Source organism: Saccostrea cucullata, unplaced genomic scaffold, assembly GCF_032062105.1.
Source record: "Saccostrea cucullata isolate Sc308-1 unplaced genomic scaffold, CSIRO_AGI_Scuc_v1 ctg5469, whole genome shotgun sequence".
NCBI classification, from domain to species: domain Eukaryota; kingdom Metazoa; phylum Mollusca; class Bivalvia; order Ostreida; family Ostreidae; genus Saccostrea; species Saccostrea cuccullata.
In genome coordinates this window covers 20896-39581 of record NW_026929694.1, presented here as the reverse complement: position 1 = coordinate 39581, position 18686 = coordinate 20896, and the positions used below count along the sequence as shown (strand labels likewise).

The 18686-nt window shown below is 34.9% G+C and overlaps 3 protein-coding genes across 3 annotated transcripts; 2 read left to right on the top strand and 1 right to left on the bottom strand.

Annotated features, from left to right (window-relative positions):
* Positions 1 to 6: 6 nt before the first annotated feature.
* LOC134281860 (uncharacterized) lies at positions 7 to 11968 on the bottom strand. Its single transcript, XM_062764298.1, has 5 exons — positions 11023 to 11968; positions 6991 to 7047; positions 6433 to 6622; positions 6079 to 6251; positions 7 to 2156 (listed from the first exon to the last, which is right to left on the bottom strand). The coding sequence occupies exons 1-5, from the start codon at positions 11224 to 11226 to the stop codon at positions 210 to 212; spliced, it is 2571 nt and encodes an 856-aa protein (XP_062620282.1). The 5' UTR covers positions 11227 to 11968; the 3' UTR covers positions 7 to 209.
* On the top strand, positions 2707 to 4254 carry LOC134281861 (complement C1q-like protein 4). Its single transcript, XM_062764300.1, has 3 exons — positions 2707 to 3050; positions 3355 to 3591; positions 3949 to 4254. Exons 1-3 carry the CDS (start codon positions 2783 to 2785, stop codon positions 4128 to 4130), a joined length of 687 nt encoding a protein of 228 aa, XP_062620284.1. The 5' UTR covers positions 2707 to 2782; the 3' UTR covers positions 4131 to 4254.
* Positions 11969 to 13438: 1470 nt separating the features above from the next.
* Positions 13439 to 18192, top strand: LOC134281859 (U6 snRNA-associated Sm-like protein LSm7). Its single transcript, XM_062764297.1, has 4 exons — positions 13439 to 13534; positions 15463 to 15568; positions 16572 to 16643; positions 17787 to 18192. The coding sequence occupies exons 1-4, from the start codon at positions 13508 to 13510 to the stop codon at positions 17924 to 17926; spliced, it is 345 nt and encodes a 114-aa protein (XP_062620281.1). The 5' UTR covers positions 13439 to 13507; the 3' UTR covers positions 17927 to 18192.
* The last annotated feature ends 494 nt before the right edge of the window (positions 18193 to 18686 follow it).

Sequence of the window (18686 nt, the reverse complement as noted above, 5' to 3'; positions counted from 1 at the left end):
ATCATAAGCATTTACATGTACATACGGGTATTTTTCAATCCCATTCATTCGTATACTATAATGAATATCAAAATAGGTTTTTGTTCTTGTTATTCCTTAAACACCCGATTCCCCTTATAATTACTCGTATCAATTTGTTCATATAGGAATTTATTATAAGAAATATTTTGAACAGTATGATCATATACGAACTTAACAATGCACATGCGTCAAATCATAGTCTCCAGAACCCTCGGATCGCCCAAACCTGGGTGAATCTCGTCTATTGCTCTATTGAATTCTCGTGTTATCTCATCACTACTCGAGATTAGAGATGCTTGGCTTGAAACTCCTATTGACGATTCTTCCACATCCTCGTATGTACACCCGGAACTCTCCGACATACGTTTGGAATAACCTCTTACTCCGATTATATAACCCGTGTGATATCTCCCTGTCTTTGTACAGCTTGTCTCATTCTCTAACAACTGTTTTCCATCTACTTTCTCTTCCGATGCGCTGACTGAATTACAGGGCATTTTTGAAAAATTGTTTGTGTTAAGTTTTCTAGAACTTTCGCATTCAGTGTCAGTGTTTGCCGATTTAGTTCTTGCTTTGGCACTTATTGCATAAACATTGTCATTTTCTGAAGGGCTCTGATGCTGAATAAAATCAGGTGACTCTGTTGTGGTCTTAAAGGGAGACACGTGACTATTGAAAACAGCAATATCATTGGCTGCCTGTTTCTGACGCCCACTTCGTTTCTTTGGTTTTCGTCTACGACTAGAGTCGTTATAGGCGGGGATATAAGGCTGTGAGGGGGAGGAATTTGCGATACTTGTTGAGGCCTTTACAGGAAGAAAAACATCGTCCTCACTTTCTGTAGTTTGAACATTCTCACTCGTTTTCTTTGGACTCCGTTTCGGAGATGAGACCTTTCTAGATGATGACTTTGTTTCCGAGATGTTTTCATACGTCTCATATATATGTTCTGATCCGGATTCCAAAGCAGAATCCGTTCTTGAAAGAAATTCCGTGTACGACGGCGGACCGGAATAAGGCGGGGTCAAGGTTGAACCGGAAACAGAGTCAACAGGCCCTTGCTTCGTATTTCTTAGGAGAAATGGACTTGAATATAGTTTAAAATTGTCCCGGATTGCATTTTCGCAGAAAACGTCACCGGGTGTTCGGAACACAACATCGTGAGAGACGGATCCTTTATTATACATTGGTCCGACAGGATGTCCTACCAACTGAAAGGCGGATCCATTTCGTTGTATGGGCGCGGGTGGCAACAGTGTCGTCGGGTCAAGCGTTCGCGATTTCGGTTGGGACGGCAGTTGTTCGGAAGGAGAGGTTTTTCTTTGGCGTGGGTTGGTAAATGGAGATGTGGACCTGCACCTCTGTATTGGCTGTGGTGGAAGAAAGTATTTTTGCACAGACGGACGCGACTTTGGTCTCGGAGCCATATGAACGTAACCGTCGTTCTGAGGCACCAGTTTCTTGTCCTCAGATCCGTCTGTTTTCCTCTGTGGTTCTTTATTCTGAGTAGCAGATTCTCTATCTCGAAGACAGTTCTGTAGATCGCGAGCTAATTCACCCATTCTAATATTACAACCACTAACGGGGCCAGGTTGTGGTGTATGAGAACGCGGCAGAGTATTTGGATTAGGTTTTCTATAAGGTTGAGGAGTTACTGCCCTTCTTTGGACAATAAGTTCGGTACTAGGTGTCGCACCTGTCGGAGTAATATTCAGATTTCCCTGAGATTTCAACAAGCGAGTTTCTTCCTGGTACCTTCTCTGTAGATCTAAAATTAACAGTAACTGTTTGGAGTCGAGGTTGTTAAGAGTAACAGCACGCCGCTCTCTTCTTCTGTGTTCCTTCAGCCGCCCTTTCTTGACCTTGTCGCTTTCGGATGCATTGTATATAAGATCAATTGAATCGCACGATTTTGACCGCGAGAGAGACTTGTCTACAAGAATTTCATGTTTATCCTGATTTTTAAGGATTCCGGGTGGGCAGGTGTTCCTGCCGACTAGCTGACTATTTACTTCCGGTCTTTCCGGTCCGGTATATCCTTCCGATGCTGGAGTGGAATCTGCTTCCGGTTCGCCCTCACTTTCGCTGCACGACGATCCTCCGCTTACGGTAAAAATCTCTTCATAAGTTTCATTCTGAAAAATATCAAATTCAGAATTTAAGGAAGTATTTTGAAAGTATACACATATCCCGCACTTAGGGTACAGAGGTATCTTTTATTAAATTTTTTCTCGCTTAAGTCCAGACCTACCGGCCAGAAACTTTTAAAAAAAATTATACTTCGTCCTTAGTATTGTTATTTGGGGGAGCGGAGAAAATGTAGCTAGGATGATAAACACAAGACACCCCCATAATGTAAAAGATATCAGCTAAGCATTTGGTGACGTCATATGCAGATCAAAAGGTCGAGTCGAGTTCGTACAAATAAACCTTGACTTAATTAAGGTATAACTGTAGTATATACATGTAACTAGTCCATTTTAAGTACTGTGCATGAAAAGAACTCTTAACTCGGTACAAAGCACGGAGTATTAACAATGGAAACCTACAATAACAGTCGCAATATCGTCTATAGCAATTCCTGCTTATAATCTACATAGTGTATTTAGTACTGCAATATGGACTATTGTTCTTATCTTTCCAAACGGACCACGGGCACTTTGGTCTATATAAGCTATGTGTGACACAGACATTTTGCAGACAAGACTAGGTTAGTGATCCCCGATAAGGCAGTTTCATTGCAGTGAGCCATTTTTTGAACATGGGACCTCGCGATATTGCAGCCACTCTTTTTTGTGTTTTCATTTCCGTGGCAATTGCACGCGGATCGGGCGAGGCGGGATCCCACCAAAGCGAAGATCTGACTGGTCGGTTGCTGATGACGATTCAGAAGCTGGAAGGTCGAGTGAGGGAGCTGGAAGCCGCCGCCATTCAAGAACGAAAAGAGGCGAGTGAAATGAGGGCAGAGATCCATGCTTTATCTGAGAAGTGCGACTCGCAAATACACGAACATGTAGGACTGACAAAACGTAATTGTCTTATGTTTTATGTATATTATTCACAAATGTGCTTTTCTTTCGATATATTTGTGACATTCACAACAGTTAATTGACTACCTCTGCTATCAATGTTCTTGGTCGAAATCTTTTCCGGTCATGTTGAAGACAGTTAACTTATAATTAACAGTAAGACCAAAAGTAACCTTTTAAAATATGCCGGTAAAGTTTATTGTGCTTTGACTTGATGTTCTGTTCTTCTAGAGGCTAAATTAAGATATATACCACAGAAAATATTACATTGTTTCTAACATATAATATTTTGTTCTTTAATTAGGTCAAGGATCAACTCATAATGCTTTCTATGCTTACATGAACAACAACCTGCAGTATCCTCACCCGGATACCACTTTCGTTTTCGATAACATCCGGACTAACGTCGGTTCCGGTTACAGTAACACCTCGGGTGTTTTCACAGCCCCTCATGCCGGGACTTACGTGTTTACCTGGACTATCACTGTTGACTCTAACTCTTATGTTTTCTCGGAGCTCACCGTAAACTCTGTTGCACTTGGTAAGTGGAGCAAATACATGTAGCTAGTAGATAAAAACAATTTAAGCGCCACAACGGAGGTCAAGTACCTATATGAAGGCGGTGTGTCATCGAAAGATGATCCTAGAAATTTAATTTTTTATATTCTTTGTAATTTCCGTGCCGTAATTTACATGTATGTTTCAGGGTTTGATGAATGATAATCAGATAAATGAGACTTCGTAAATAATACGATGTATAATTCATAAACTTGTATACACATGATTCCTCTACATTTTTAATAAGAAGTGTCTAATCTGATATGTGATTTTCGCAGAAATACTAGTACCCGATATACAACTGAGGGAATTCATTAAGCTTAATTAATAACTGTTTCAGGAAACGTAATCACGGACAGTCAACAGAACAGTGAGTACCACATGACAACGGGGGTGGTGGTGGCCCAGTTGAATAACGGAGACATCGTCAGGGTGCGCTCTCGGCCGGGAATCAACATACACGGTAGTATACTCAGCGCAGGCTCACATCGATCTTCCTTTTCCGGTTGGCAGCTCTACTAAATTCTACTTCCGGTTTTCATTTTGACAGATTTTTATTCTATTTGAAGTTTTGTGAAATTCTTAATTATACAATGTATGCTTGTTCTCGTTACATTTGTTGAGACTGATATCTGAATGCAATCTTTTACCTGTTTTATTGTTTTTAAACTATATAAATGACTAATGAAGCGTAAGATGTTTTTCATAATATTTTTGAGGTTAACCTTCAAATATACTTTTCTAAGGAGAGTTGGGGGATTTGAACTAGCCGGAAGCAACATTGCTTTTACGTGTTGTGACACTGGATTAAGGCTTCAATTAAGACGTAAAGGGGTAAATAAATTAAGTAAGAGGCATCTCTCGGGAATTTCAGCTCGCATTGCCTCGGTCGTTCTATTGGATTGATTGATTGTTTGTTGTTTAACATCCCTCTCGAAAATTTATCACTCATGTTGAGACGCCACCACTACAATTCTGACCTATGTTCAGCACTTAGGGCCATTGAGCAGGGAGGGATCTTTTTCGTGTCAGCACCTACTGCGACACGGGACCTCGGTGTTATACGGTCTTATCCTTAATACGACCGGTCTACATTCCAACCCTTGACGTAGGGGTCAGCTCTAACTACTGCGGCACGTAGAACTTGTCCTTTGTGGTATACTTTCAGTAAAATGCAAAGGATTTTACCATCATGGCTTAAGGATACACCAAAGGTTTCCAAAGGGCAAAATTTAATTTGCTTGTAATTCTTTCATTAACAAAGATAACATATTAAAAGTATATATCATTTGAAAGCTTGTTAAATTCACTATTTAATTATCTTAATTTAAATTTTCATTTTTATCTTATTAAAAAATCATTAATACTTTAATGTAAATATTAGTGCATTTATATTTTATAAATCAACTTTTTTGTATTCCACCTCACAAAGTCAAAATTTTGCCTCAATGTAGATTAAGGATTGAACTTTAAAACCGTATCTCAGATTTTTGATAAATCTTCTTATTCAAAAGTTACATCCATTTGTCTTTCAATGTTACCAATTTATTAGCCTAATTCTACATTTCCCCCAATAATTCGAGAACTGAGCAAGATATCAAAAATCTGAGATACGGTTTTGTGAACACACATTTGAGATGCATTCTGGCCAGTTTTCAGATAAATTGGTCAATAAATAAGGGAGCTGAATCCTTTCAAATAATACCACCAACTGTCTGATCTTACTTTACAGTAGAGGGCAAAAACCCATTACACAACAAAGTCTGACAAAGCTGGAAATATATGACACCTTGGAGATTCAGCTTTGGATACCTGTCACTTATCCATATTTCCTATGCATATTCACAAGAATGGGAGGTTCTATTCTTTATTTAGGTGCTTTTAATGAAGTAAAAAGGTTCAATTCTGAATCAGAAAGATTTCCCGGCAAAATGGCAAGAGGTAAGCTCCACCTCCTATTTCATGGTCATTAGTGACCTGTTAGATCTCCTTCCCTAAATCTAGAGTCCCTGCAGTTTAATTACTGATAACCTCTGTGTGGCTAGTGAAGAATTCCCCAAGTGGTCACAGTGATTTATTGCTCCCTTCAGAAGCAGGCAGTTACAGAACAAATCAGAAGCTTCAATAACGGCACATTCACATGTGTTAGTGTTTATGTTTGATTATTGTTAAATAATTAGAAAACCATTTAATAATCAGCAAGAATTTTTCATGCATTATAAAGCAGTGATTAGCATTGTTTTCTTAGCCAAAAATCTCAAAATTGACAAAAATCTTGAAAAAAGCCTTTGGTGTATCCTTAAAAATCTAACATCAAACAAATACCTAAACCGATTATAAATTAAAGACATTGCTTTAATTAATATTATTGTAGTAAATAAATATGGGATGGTTTTTCGAAAAGTTCACTTCGAGAAAATAAAAAATTAATGCAATTTACAGAGAGGAGGAGAGTATGGGGGAATCTTACCCTTAAAATGTTTCTTTTCTCTAACTTTATGATGAGGAATGACAGGACAGCGACAATGGTACACACGATGAATATACACAGATAGAGGGCGCACTCAGCATATAAAAGAACCGGAAGTAGGGATTCAATGTCGTCACAACTGTTGCTTCTCTCAAACTTTATTTTATCTTTTTCTATAAAATAAGAAGAAATATCTTCATCAATTAAGCAAACGTATTAAATCTGACAATTAATTGCAATTAAACGAATAAAAAAAAAGTTTTACATATACTTTAACTAACTTAAAGTACTAGATACATGTATATAATAATATCTGGGAAAAAAATTGTTTAATTGGATCCGCCTATGACTTACCAGCAGGGAGAAACTCTACAGTTAGGCCGTCTCTCCGATATGACGATTTACATTCACAAACCGATTCCTGCTTGACGTAGGTACATGAGTCGAGGTTTGTGATTGGCTGAAGGACATGCGTCACACACAAGATGGCCAACACAACGCAAAGAAGTCCGCAACCTGTAGCCACCGCTAGACAGACAAATATCTGAGAATATAAAGCAAGAGGAAGCAATATAAATGAACACTTTCGTAAATAAAAATATTTTGTACTATCTGGTCTCAGGGTCAGGAAACTTAGTTAACTCGTTTAATGCTGATCATATTAATAATAAGATGTTGATCAAGCGTACACGATAAAACACTTGTCATCATCAATTAAATAAGAGTATGTTTTATGATCCTGCATGATCTTTTTGTATAGTAGAAATGAATATAAAATTAATTCACTAAACTCAAAATCAGGTATAAAATTGAAAGAAAAGGGGAAAAAAAATCTATTTATGTTATACAAATGCATGCTTAAGAATGTTGTACAAATACATATTTAAGAATGATTAATTTGCTACTACATACCAAGCAAGATGGCCGCAACCAAAATAAGACAAGAACAATGGACCCTTTAAGAAGGACCTACAAACAGAAATACATGTATTATGTAATTACTGAATAATTTTCATAAAATTGTCTATTAGAGATATTTTAGTTATGATCTGCAATCAGTAAAAGAACTTTGACATGTAATTTTGAAAGTTGAAATACAAACAGGCAAAGAAAAAACACGCTTTAAGTGAGGTGCAAGAGACACACAATTTCATCTTAAAAGTAATTATATTAAGATTGTTCATTATTTTTGTTACGTTTTAAAAAGGCTTTTAACCTGCAGACAATTACTTCGCAGTAAACGTGAATCGTTATAAACGTCTTCGCTGTAACCGTATTATACTGTAGCTTTACAATGAACAATGTTATACAATGGTGGGTATGTATAGAAATATTTATTCCAGGCTCTTTAAAAAAATAAGATTTTTTTTATTATAATTAGATATTTTGTTTTAATAAACGACACAATTTGAAGAATTAAAAAAAAACATATTGCCATCTTCGTGTATGTGTACGATTTTAGGACGACTTTATTAGGTTTTTTTTTAAAATATAAAATCAGTGAATTGATGAATGATTCATCTTCGTCTACATTACGGACAATAAAACATGAAGAATTCTGAATATATTTAAAAACCATCTCTCTCTCTCTCCACGTGTTGAACCCGATGTCTGACCAGTCAGGCGAAACAAAAGTGTGTTCAGACGACAGTTCGTCTCGCTTGACTTGGTTTATAAAGTATCGGGTGTCTGCCTAAACTGTGGAGCTATTTACATAAATTCCATCGCATAAACACTTTTAATTTGGCACGTTAACTTTTGTCCCACAAAAATAACAAAGTTCGCCAGATACACCGCGGCGATAAGAAAGATAATCCGGGGTTATCTTCTTTTTAATAAAAATTCTACAGACATTAAAGAGAAAGGATTAATTTTCTCCCCTTAAACTATATTCAATTGAAGTATATTATATCATTCAGAGATAAGTCTTCACTTCCTCTCAATATAAATTTCATTATGTATTTTATTATTACAATGATATGTTATTTTTCCCGTTCCCCCATGGTTGGCCCCTACAGTTCCCACGTGTTTTTATTTTTATCTCTTTGACCATCGACGGGTTGTTTATTAAATTAAACTTAAAACAGATGTCGACTTTATCATGTCACTTTTTCCTTCCCACTTCATCAACCTTCACTGGGTCTAACGCTTTACTTTAACAACGGGGATTCACGATGTATTACACATGTTACAGGTTTAACACAATTATAGATACCCTAGTATCCCTGGTAAATCTTGTTCTCTTTTATAAAATGACAGCTCTTAAACTATAATAATATTCAATTGAAAGCTGTTGCTCTTGTATAATAATCTAATTCTTTGATATATATTTTTGAATCATAAAAATGTGGACGTTTGTACAGTATTAATTATAGTACAACCTGCAGTTTGCATGGAAAGGGAATACATGTACTTTAATGATTTCTTATTTTATAATTATAAACATGTATATTTTAATTTAAAACAATGACCGAAGATAATTTTAAACATTTACTTTAATATACAAATATGTAATGAGTTGTGGGAGAGAAGAGTGAGGATGGTTTTGAGAAATTAGTGCTAAAACGAAATCTTCTCCTACATCATGCATTGCGAGTTAACCTCAGTGAAAAATTGAGAGCGCCGCGCGTGCAGGTTATTTTCCCACGGTCTTTATAGCAAAAGGTCGATAGAACGTTTACACGTAATTTCGGTGGCTGTTGAAATTATGAGTCTGGCACTCATAAAACTTCACAGACGACAATATAATGAGGAACAACATTATCCCCGCTCATTCTCATGGTGGTTAGCTATAATTACGTGTGTGATCAGATTGAGGCGCGGATCTAAGTGTTATTATAATGTAAAGGAATTTGTTAAAAATCCACATACACATGTAGATTATTTATTAAGTCACGATGATTTTTTTCCGTTTCAATTTAGTAAGCAGCAAAATAAGTACATTTTCCCATATTTAAATAAAGGGTAAGTGTGATATGTGTGTGTGTGTGTTTTAACAACAGAGAAATATCTCGTCCTTGACTATAATATATCTCTTAAATAATTTCAGAAGCCATTGTTCAGTACACGAAAAAGAAATGTTTCCATTAAAATGACTTTGCATAAGGATCTAGGATCTTTTTTAACTGGTATATACATGTATTTCTTATTAATTGTTACGATACAAAATTATACAGTCCAGATTTTTTCTATGACGTCATATTCAGCTACAAATATGGTCTGGACCCAAAATTTAAGGTTGCTTGCAAGATTTACCCCTGATGGATAACGAATTCTTTACACAGAATGCTAGCTCTCTAGCATCCCTCGGCGCTGTCTGGGGACCTTAATTACACAGCTACACAAATGCTGCATTCAAGGTCTATCCCTTCTCTTTGTGATACAAATCTCTTTCTTGCACTTTCAAAATCAAACGATATTAAAAAGACGGTGAAATATTTCGCCTCTCCGTCGATCTCTTTGACCCGCGCCGAACCGTGGAAAATACGACAGGTGGTTTTACCGTGGGATGACAATGGAGGGTTTTGAATACATAAATGGGGGTCCAATTAAAGAGCTAAATCTCCGTAGGGGGGTCCCGAACAAAGGAGGACACATTCCAACACACGATGAATACGGGGGTTATTATGTCCGAAATTTTAACGGCAAGGTGCCCGTTTGATTGGGCGAGGTCCGGGGACATTTGACAGGGTAACAAATGTACTCTTGAAGGACCATGGCCATCTGATCACTTTGGTGTTGACCACAGTATTAAGGCCGTTTGCTACTGTTCAACTCCAACATTACAGATCTTGGGTCGTTTTGCTTCCAAAAGTGGCACCTAGGCCAGTACTGTACGACACCAACTTTAAAATTTCGGATAAGTAAAGGAAGCCTATAATCCGTGTTTGTATGATCACAGAAACCCCCCATATCAGATTCATATTTTTTATGTCTTTAATTAAGAACTGTCAAATGTTAATACCCTTGAAATCATATAAATTTTTGCAGCGTTGTAGAGTTTTCATATTCCCTGATATTGATTTTATAACAGATGAAACATTAATTTCGTACAATATGGTTGGCAACTGATCAACATACATGTAATATGCACAATTATGACAACACGCAGACGCATCTATAGAATGTCTAAGTTCACACCTTACATCTAAACTCTGTGTGAAGTTTGTCGCGGATTAAGTACAATAAAGTCTGTGTATTTGGAGCATAAAATATTTTTAGTATTAATACATACGAGCTCTCAATAATAATTCAGCCCCCATAGCACTTCCGCACGGATTTGTAAAGAAGCTTAGATCTCTTCTGATCAAGCCGGCGATTAGGCCGAGCTCTAGTGTCATACGAACATTAACTACATCTGTTTTTCACCTTCGTTTCTAGAGGAAACATCTGATAGAGTTTGATAACAGTTCCCTGCTAATGTTTCACTGCCTGGCTTGTCCTATAGGGTCTATTAGGCCTAATGGGTTTTACTTATAATAAAGCAGGGTCAAGACAACCCTTAATTTACCCTAGCTCTTTAGGAGAGTGGACAAGCTAGTATAACCTTAATGTGTATCCATGGATATTCCATAGATATTAGTTAAGAAGTGCATGTCTACACTCTACAGAAAATAATTTAAGCTACCCTATCTAGCAAATCTGAGTACAGCTAGCTTCGGTAGGTACATGTGTACTACAGACAAATATTCCCTGTTTTAATCTCCCAATTCTAAATATGATCATTAATTTCTATACTCGTGTGATTCAATAAATCACCAATTCTCACAATCATTTTTCTTCCTTTGTCAAGTGCCCACAATTGACAGGCCAGAAATTGCACATTAAACATGTTAAATAATACACTCAATATGAAATAACAATGACTGTGATCTTTTTAATTTGATGAGGGGTTTCCGATGGAATTCTTGTTTTACGTATATACGCACTATACACTGTACTCACCACAAGACAAACGATATACCCAGGTATCACTTCCGTCAGGCTATCAGAGGTAGTGATAGCCTGAATGTTGAAATAAAGTCCAACACTGATGAGTCCTAAAACAATGTCCACAGCCCCTAGGACCAAAAACACCCAGAGTCTCCGCGAGCAGGGACCGGTGCCCGGAGCCTTTACCGGTAGGTCGGTACATTTTGATGACATCATAAAAACCTGGAAATTATGACGTCACAGTAACTGAGGTGGAATTCCTCGTGACAAAGTTTAAGGTGGCAAACCTCCCGTTTGAGGGGATGTCATTTACGTATTTTATGTCAGAGGTCAATGCTAATATGTTGAAACAGAAAATATCCATCTGCATAAAACAGCCAAACATTCTCTGACCACTTCACATTATTGACGCTTCAATTGCAAACTGACCATTGGTAAAAAGCAATTGGATAAACAAATCTTTCAAAGATGGCTCTTATACAAATTACATGTAAATTCACAATCCAAATTGTCACTTGAAATGCAGTTTCAGTTTTCCTCCTTTCTTAGCAAAGTATTGTCTTTCCTATCCCATGCTAGCATACGATATCAAAGCATCACCAACGTCTATAAAGTTTAATAAAAATAAACTTCCAAAAGTATGTGTTTAGCAAACACTAGTTTCGATACACAACATCCATCATATTTTTCGACACATCAAACACAGAAAAATATATTTTCTGAATTAAAAACTCCTGTTTTAACAAACGTTCCAATACAATAACTCCGATGTGTCAGAAAATCGGGGGAAAATGTTAATAAAACCAAATGGCAGGTAAATACGAATTATCTGGCCATATTGGATGACACAAAACATTTCTTTATAAAAACTTGGCTTTTAAAAATGAAACTGTATCCTCATACACAAACGACGGGCTCTTTGTGTTGCCAGATTACACGTGGATTGCAGTGCTGTAGCGCCCGACTCATGTTTACAAAATTAAAATTCACCGGTTTCAGATTCAGGGGTTCTCCATGGGGGATTTGATGATTGGATGCTTGGGGCCTTAGAGAGGAAATTCAAAGCTCCTACTTATTTTGTTTAATATATAAATATATTTAATATATCAAACGTAAGATATTACTTACATAGATTATGTTAAAATCTTCTAAGAGAATTGTAATCTTTAAAAATTTTTAATTAATTGTAAATGCTCTGTACATATACCAAGTCAGCATGCAATCCCCCGATTAGAGACCATTTTTTGGAGGGATGGGGTAAGAATAAATTGGCTCTAACTTTAATTGTCTGTTTGTCTGTGTTTCTACAACTCGCATATAACAACAGAATAAAAGGAAAGAAAATTTCGATCCCTATGTCGGACTGTGCAATGTACATGTATGCAAAACTGGTAAAGAGAATGTTACCTGAACTTAAATGATTAATAGTTATATTGAAAGTCTAGTTAGGGGACAACCATTGCATGGTTTTGAGGGAAGGGGGCCGGCATTAATACTTTTTTTTCGAGTCAGAATATTTCTGTCCATGTGAATGACAGATTATTCATTTCAAATAATATTAATGACAATTTAATCATTTCCTTCATCACTGAAAAAGCCTAACAAGCAAAAGAAAAAAGGAAAACATCCAGGTCCACAACTACTCTTATTTGGGGGAGGGGGTAAGGGGGAGAAGGGTCAGGGACATATCATTTATTTTCATTTTCAACTTTCGAGGACAGATCGATCCATGTATATTTGCCCCCTTTCAGAATCGAATTGTCGTCCCCTTCAAAAATTGTTAAATTTACTTTGCTATGTGATATTTAGAACTCAACAGTGAAGAAATATTAAATCGTTAAACATGCTCATAAGAAATGAAGGAAAAACAAAAGGAAATTTTAATCTTCTTGTAACATATTTTCCGTAGAATTGTATTAAATCAACTACATGTAAGTACATAATATAGTAATTTACATGTGATTATAAGTTATAACTGCATGTGAGAAAAACAGCAGTGGTAATTTATGAATGTACTTACTGATTTCGAATAATCTCCGCAATGAAAAATGATCCTCAGTGACAAAACGTGGAAAAGACGTACTGTGTGTATTACATAGAAAATTCTCATACCTGGACAAAGATCGAACTTTTATGCATTATTGATGGCTATAAGAGAGAGAACATCTGTGTTGTACATAACGTATATTTGAACGCCTGACTATCACTCTTTCTTGAATCAATACATGTAGTTATTATTTAAGCAACGTGGCCATAATCAAAAAGCTTATAAATCAAAGAAAAACAGAAGTTTATTTTAGTAGAATTTTTTTTTAATACAAGAAGGAAACCAATATCAAAAACAAGACATTTTATAGAAATTCGTTGGTTGAACTTTTTTTCCGGAAACTTAAAGTCTGATCAAAGAAACTCTAACAGAATCGTCTCTAGTTTCATTCCGGTTTGAGCGAGCGTTTTATTCACGTTTTTCTTTAGGAAAAAAGTCGCCGAAATCATCATGTCACAAGCCCCAAAGCAAATGCAGGTATGTTAACTATTCATTTTTACATATTTTGTGCTCAATAATTTAAAAAACGATAAGAAGCTCCATCCATTGCATAGTAGAACGATCATTCCCTTCACATTTTGCACATGTCCACTCCAAAGACTATTTTTACCTACCTAGCTTTTTATAGCTAGCTATTTCTTTATACCTACTCAATTAGGCTATTTTAACCTTCATTTTGTACATATATATGTGACCCTGTAATACAGATGATCAACACAGTATAAGGGTTCGATTCTTTATTGCCTGATGGATCCCGTTCCACATTTATTAACAATCAATAATTAAATTGAAAATCAGCCCAATTTATGGAATTAGGCTGACATGATGACAAGATACTGATTCACATTTTTACATGTATACTGAAGTAAATGTGGTCTGTATACTAATACTCAATGAATTCTTTCTTGTGGTAGTAAAACCCAAACATTGTAATGTAATGTAATAATTGAGACAGACTCATCTCACAGCCAGTAACTTCGGCTGTCCGTGCAAGAATGAAGTGCCCCTGCACACCACATTGAACAATAGAGAACTTACCGCCAAAACCCTTGACCAATAAAACTACATTATTCATAATGTCAAAAGTCAAAAAGGTTAGCCAGTCAGAATTAGTAACATGCAAAGTGAAAAGTGCAATGATGAAAATGAACATTGATGAAAACAATAAAACAATTTGAGATACCCGGTAAATAAATATTTTTTATTAATTATTTATTTATTAAAAACCACTCTGCCACATATATTTTATAAATATATTATAATGTACAATGATATAATATTTTTTATTCCCTCATTTATTTACTAGATAGAGTTGACAAAGTTTTAAACATGCAGTAAATTATTCCTTAATATTTCAAATTATGTAGTTTTTATTTGCACCATATACATCTGTAATGTGTATTAGGGGTGGGACAATATACCGATACATATCGATATTTTCCTCCAAGATACGGTTTACGATACAAGCATTCAAATATCGGTACGAAACGATACAGGAATGACCTATCCAAAAATTGAAAATGAAAATACCTGTCCTTGGAAAATGACAGCTTGTACGAGGGAAGAGATGATGTTGATATTGAAAACACACTTTACATGTAGAACTAATAAGTTGTTGGTTAGGGGTAAAACGTTTTCACTTTTAAGCAGCCTCAGAAGATTGGACAAGAAAACTTCAGTATATAATGTGCGCTATACACAGAAAATATCATTTCCAGAACATTTGATATTATTAATTGTTAGTCCATCTTGTACTTTTTTTTTGTCATCTCAACTTGGCTACAGACTTTCAGCAATAAATTAATAAAAATGTAAATGTGATCGATGTTTTTTAAATGAATGAGTGTTCTCTGATAAACTACACAACTATCTGTAAACAACTTCTGAATAGTAATTTGGTAATAATAGTATGTACATGTATTATTGTTTTTGTAAAGTTTTAGTCAATGAAATTGATGAACTTCAAGTATTAATTTCAAAGCAAACATGATTTGATATAGAATAATTTGTTGATTTAATGTCAAGACAAAAAAAAAAAAAATAAAATACTAATTCTTTTGAATAGTTTTATAATTCCTCATAATATTGAGATATGTATCGTATCGTGCCAATATATCGAGATACATATTGTATCGCAAGATGTGTGTATCGTCCCACCCCTAATGTTTATGCTGGAGAAGTGAGCAGTACACATAATTATTATCAGATTGCACTATCGCCAGATTGAAAAATACATATTTTCGTCAATCTCAAGATCTCCCAAAGATCAAAATATATCTAAACCAAAGTCAACAGAATCAAATTGAATGTACAAGAACACTTAGTGTTATGTTTGAAAAGACTAAAGATATATTTCATTCAATTTAAATGTTTAATTGGGAATCAATCTTCCTTTCATTTTTTAGCAATCAGGGGACAAAGACAAAGAGAAGAAGAAGAAAGAGACAATTTTGGATCTCGCCAAGTACCTCGACAAAACTATCAGAGTCAAATTCAGCGGTGGCCGAGAAGGTATGAAACCCAACATATCATGTACATGATGTACTGTAAATCACCTATCATTCGCAAGAACTTTATTTTCGCATAATTACGCGAGAAAGTGTGCTTGCAAAAATATTATTCTCGCGTATATAAGAATTCCTAATGATTACACAGAGCACTAACCACAGTTTGGGAGAATATTGTCTCACTAATAAGGAGGAAATGATTATCTCAAGAAAATTTAGTGATATACAGTTCTCTACCACTCTACCCTTCTACATTACCTCATGAACTGATATAAAGCCAGTTCTTAATCGTAAATATTAAACTTTATTATATACCTAATGTGTATCACCCAATTTTACTGTTGAATTTACGCTATCACGTGACGTCGTGATCCGATTTTCCGGATCACCAACATGTTGTTTTCTGAATCCATATCACCACTCTCTGAAACTGATGACGTAGTACGCAGAAATATGACGTTATTTTTCTTGCGCGTTAAAAAGTCCCTTGTTATTATGCTTTATTTTATGGATAAATATTATGCAATTGATCTCTAAAGTTTTCTTTTGCTATATTTTGCTAGTTATGAGGAGGTATATAATAAATTTATCATTATAACAGTAACTTGATCCAAAGAGCCTTATCACGTCTCGTTGACAGGCGCGGATCATCAGATCAAACTCGACGCTTCGCGTCTCGTTAGATCTGATGATCCGCGCCTGTCAACTCGACGTGATACGACCCTTCGGATCAAGTTACTGTTATAATAATATATATTTCTACACGGGAAAATCACTTGTATAATCAGCACAAGTGCTAATCAATATTCATTTATTCATGAAAAAATTTTCACTACTACCATACAAGGAGACAAACATTTCTGTGGACACTTGTATGCTCATGCAATTCTTTTTTTCATATTTAAACTTCAACAAATGGTCATTTTAAGAAATCAAAATCTTTTTTTCCTTTGTAAACTTTTCCGAGTGAAAGGTCTTAATTATTAAACATATTTTTTCTGCTACAGCTGCCGGCGTGTTAAAAGGATACGACCCCCTGTTAAATCTTGTACTGGATGATACAACAGAATACCTCAGAGGTAATCCATCATATGTTGTTTTCTTTTGTATTAAATGTTTCATCAAATTAGAGTACAAAACATGCATAATTCAGCATGTCTGTAATATATTTTCGCCTCCTTCGCCTCATTGTTAGCTGATTAATCCAAAAGGAGGATAACTCAATACAGACAGAGTTATCTTACTTTTGACACAACTGAGTCTAAGCTAAATCAATATTAGGAACAAATTGTTTTGATAAAAGATTATGTAAAAATGTTGTAAACCAATTATTATTTGTGACAAATCTTATTCACTAATTGTCAAGTTGAAAACTGTCACACATGTTGAAATATTCTACAAAATTAAACACAATAAATGTATACATATGTACCTCTTCAGCAGACATGTTATTGAGGATTTGATTTTGGCATTATAGAGATTGAACATAGGCCTGTAAAATTGAATATTGCTAAAATTTTATTTTGTATTCAATGATTGTTATACCTATTGCTCTTGAAATTATAAAATTATTTTGCTAAAAAATTTCAACAATACTCTAAAATGGTCAAAACTGTTGAAAGAGAAAAGATATGGCTTTCATAAAATACATGTATATTACCTGGGGAAAAGAAATCATGAATTATGACCCTGTAACCATGAAGTTTAACCTACTTTTCAAAATTGTGATCTTCCTTTATAACTTTTGATTTAGTTAAAATTGGACTTTATATTTAATAATGTGCATTACTTGTGACAAAATGTTTCCAGGCATGATATGATTTTTGACCACCTGACATTGACCTTCATTTTTGACAAAATTGAAAAAAAAATTAAGTTTGGGGATTACTTTTGAATAACTTTATCATATGATAGAGTGTTTATATTTTTACACGATATGCAGTATATGGAATCCTATTAACAAAGATATCGAAAGGAGGGAACCACAATTCTTTTGCTTTAAAATGTCATATTTGATATCAGAAAGTAGAATGAAAAAGAATCATTTCAAAATAATGGTAAATAATGCAAAAAAAGATAAAATGAAATATAAAGAACAAACTTTCATGGGAGAATATCCGCGTCCTCCTTTTAGCTCGATATGCACTCAGTATTAAAGTTTTTCATGCTTTTCATTTCTTAATGTTGCAAGTCTCTTGATAACAAATTATATCTATTTTCAGATCCTGATGATCCATATAAGCTTACAGATGACACGCGATCTCTAGGATTGGTGGTTTGTAGAGGGACCTCAGTTGTACTCATCTGTCCTTCTGATGGAATGGAGGCTATTGCCAATCCTTTTGTTCAACAGGAAGGATAGAAAGTGAAAGTGGAAGTCAAGGACTCAAAAGAAAGGATGGAAATTGAAAGTAGAAGATGTCAAGGACATGTTATTTTATGTCTTGTATGCGATTTGAGAATTAGAATGTTGATGAAAGGCAGCAAATGTTGAATATATCATGCATATGTTCACATTGCTATCATAATTAGTGACATGATGATTTAAGGCAAGGATTTAAATTTTCACAATTTGGTTTACATTGTTCATTTATTAGTGTATTAAACACAGGTACATGTGTCTGTCATGTTTATGTGAGAATAAGTTGGAACATGATAAAGTGAAGTACTAAAATATTCTAAAACTATCTTTTACTGATGATTCAAAGTATCAAGAAATCATTTGTTAAGTTACTTAACATATGTTTACATACAGTGTCAATGTTGTATGAAAATTATTGTTTTAATGTTGTTTTTAAATCATTATGTTAAAATTACACAGACATTTAAGTTTTTGTAGAACAAAAATGCATCATTTCTGATTTAGACTGTGCTCTAGTTTATAGTAATCCATAATGTACACTACTGTTAATGAAGAATGTACAAAGTGTACTGTGAATGTTAAATTTGGTGCAGACTATACTTAACGTCATTAGTATGTGTTAAAGCATCTTTCTTGTTTATATTCTCTTGCATAACTAAGTTTTGTATTTATCTTTTTTTATTAACAATAACAAAACATTATTGAAGTTTTGCAAAAATAACAGTACGTTTGGATATTGCTACTTATTCTTGTAAAATGC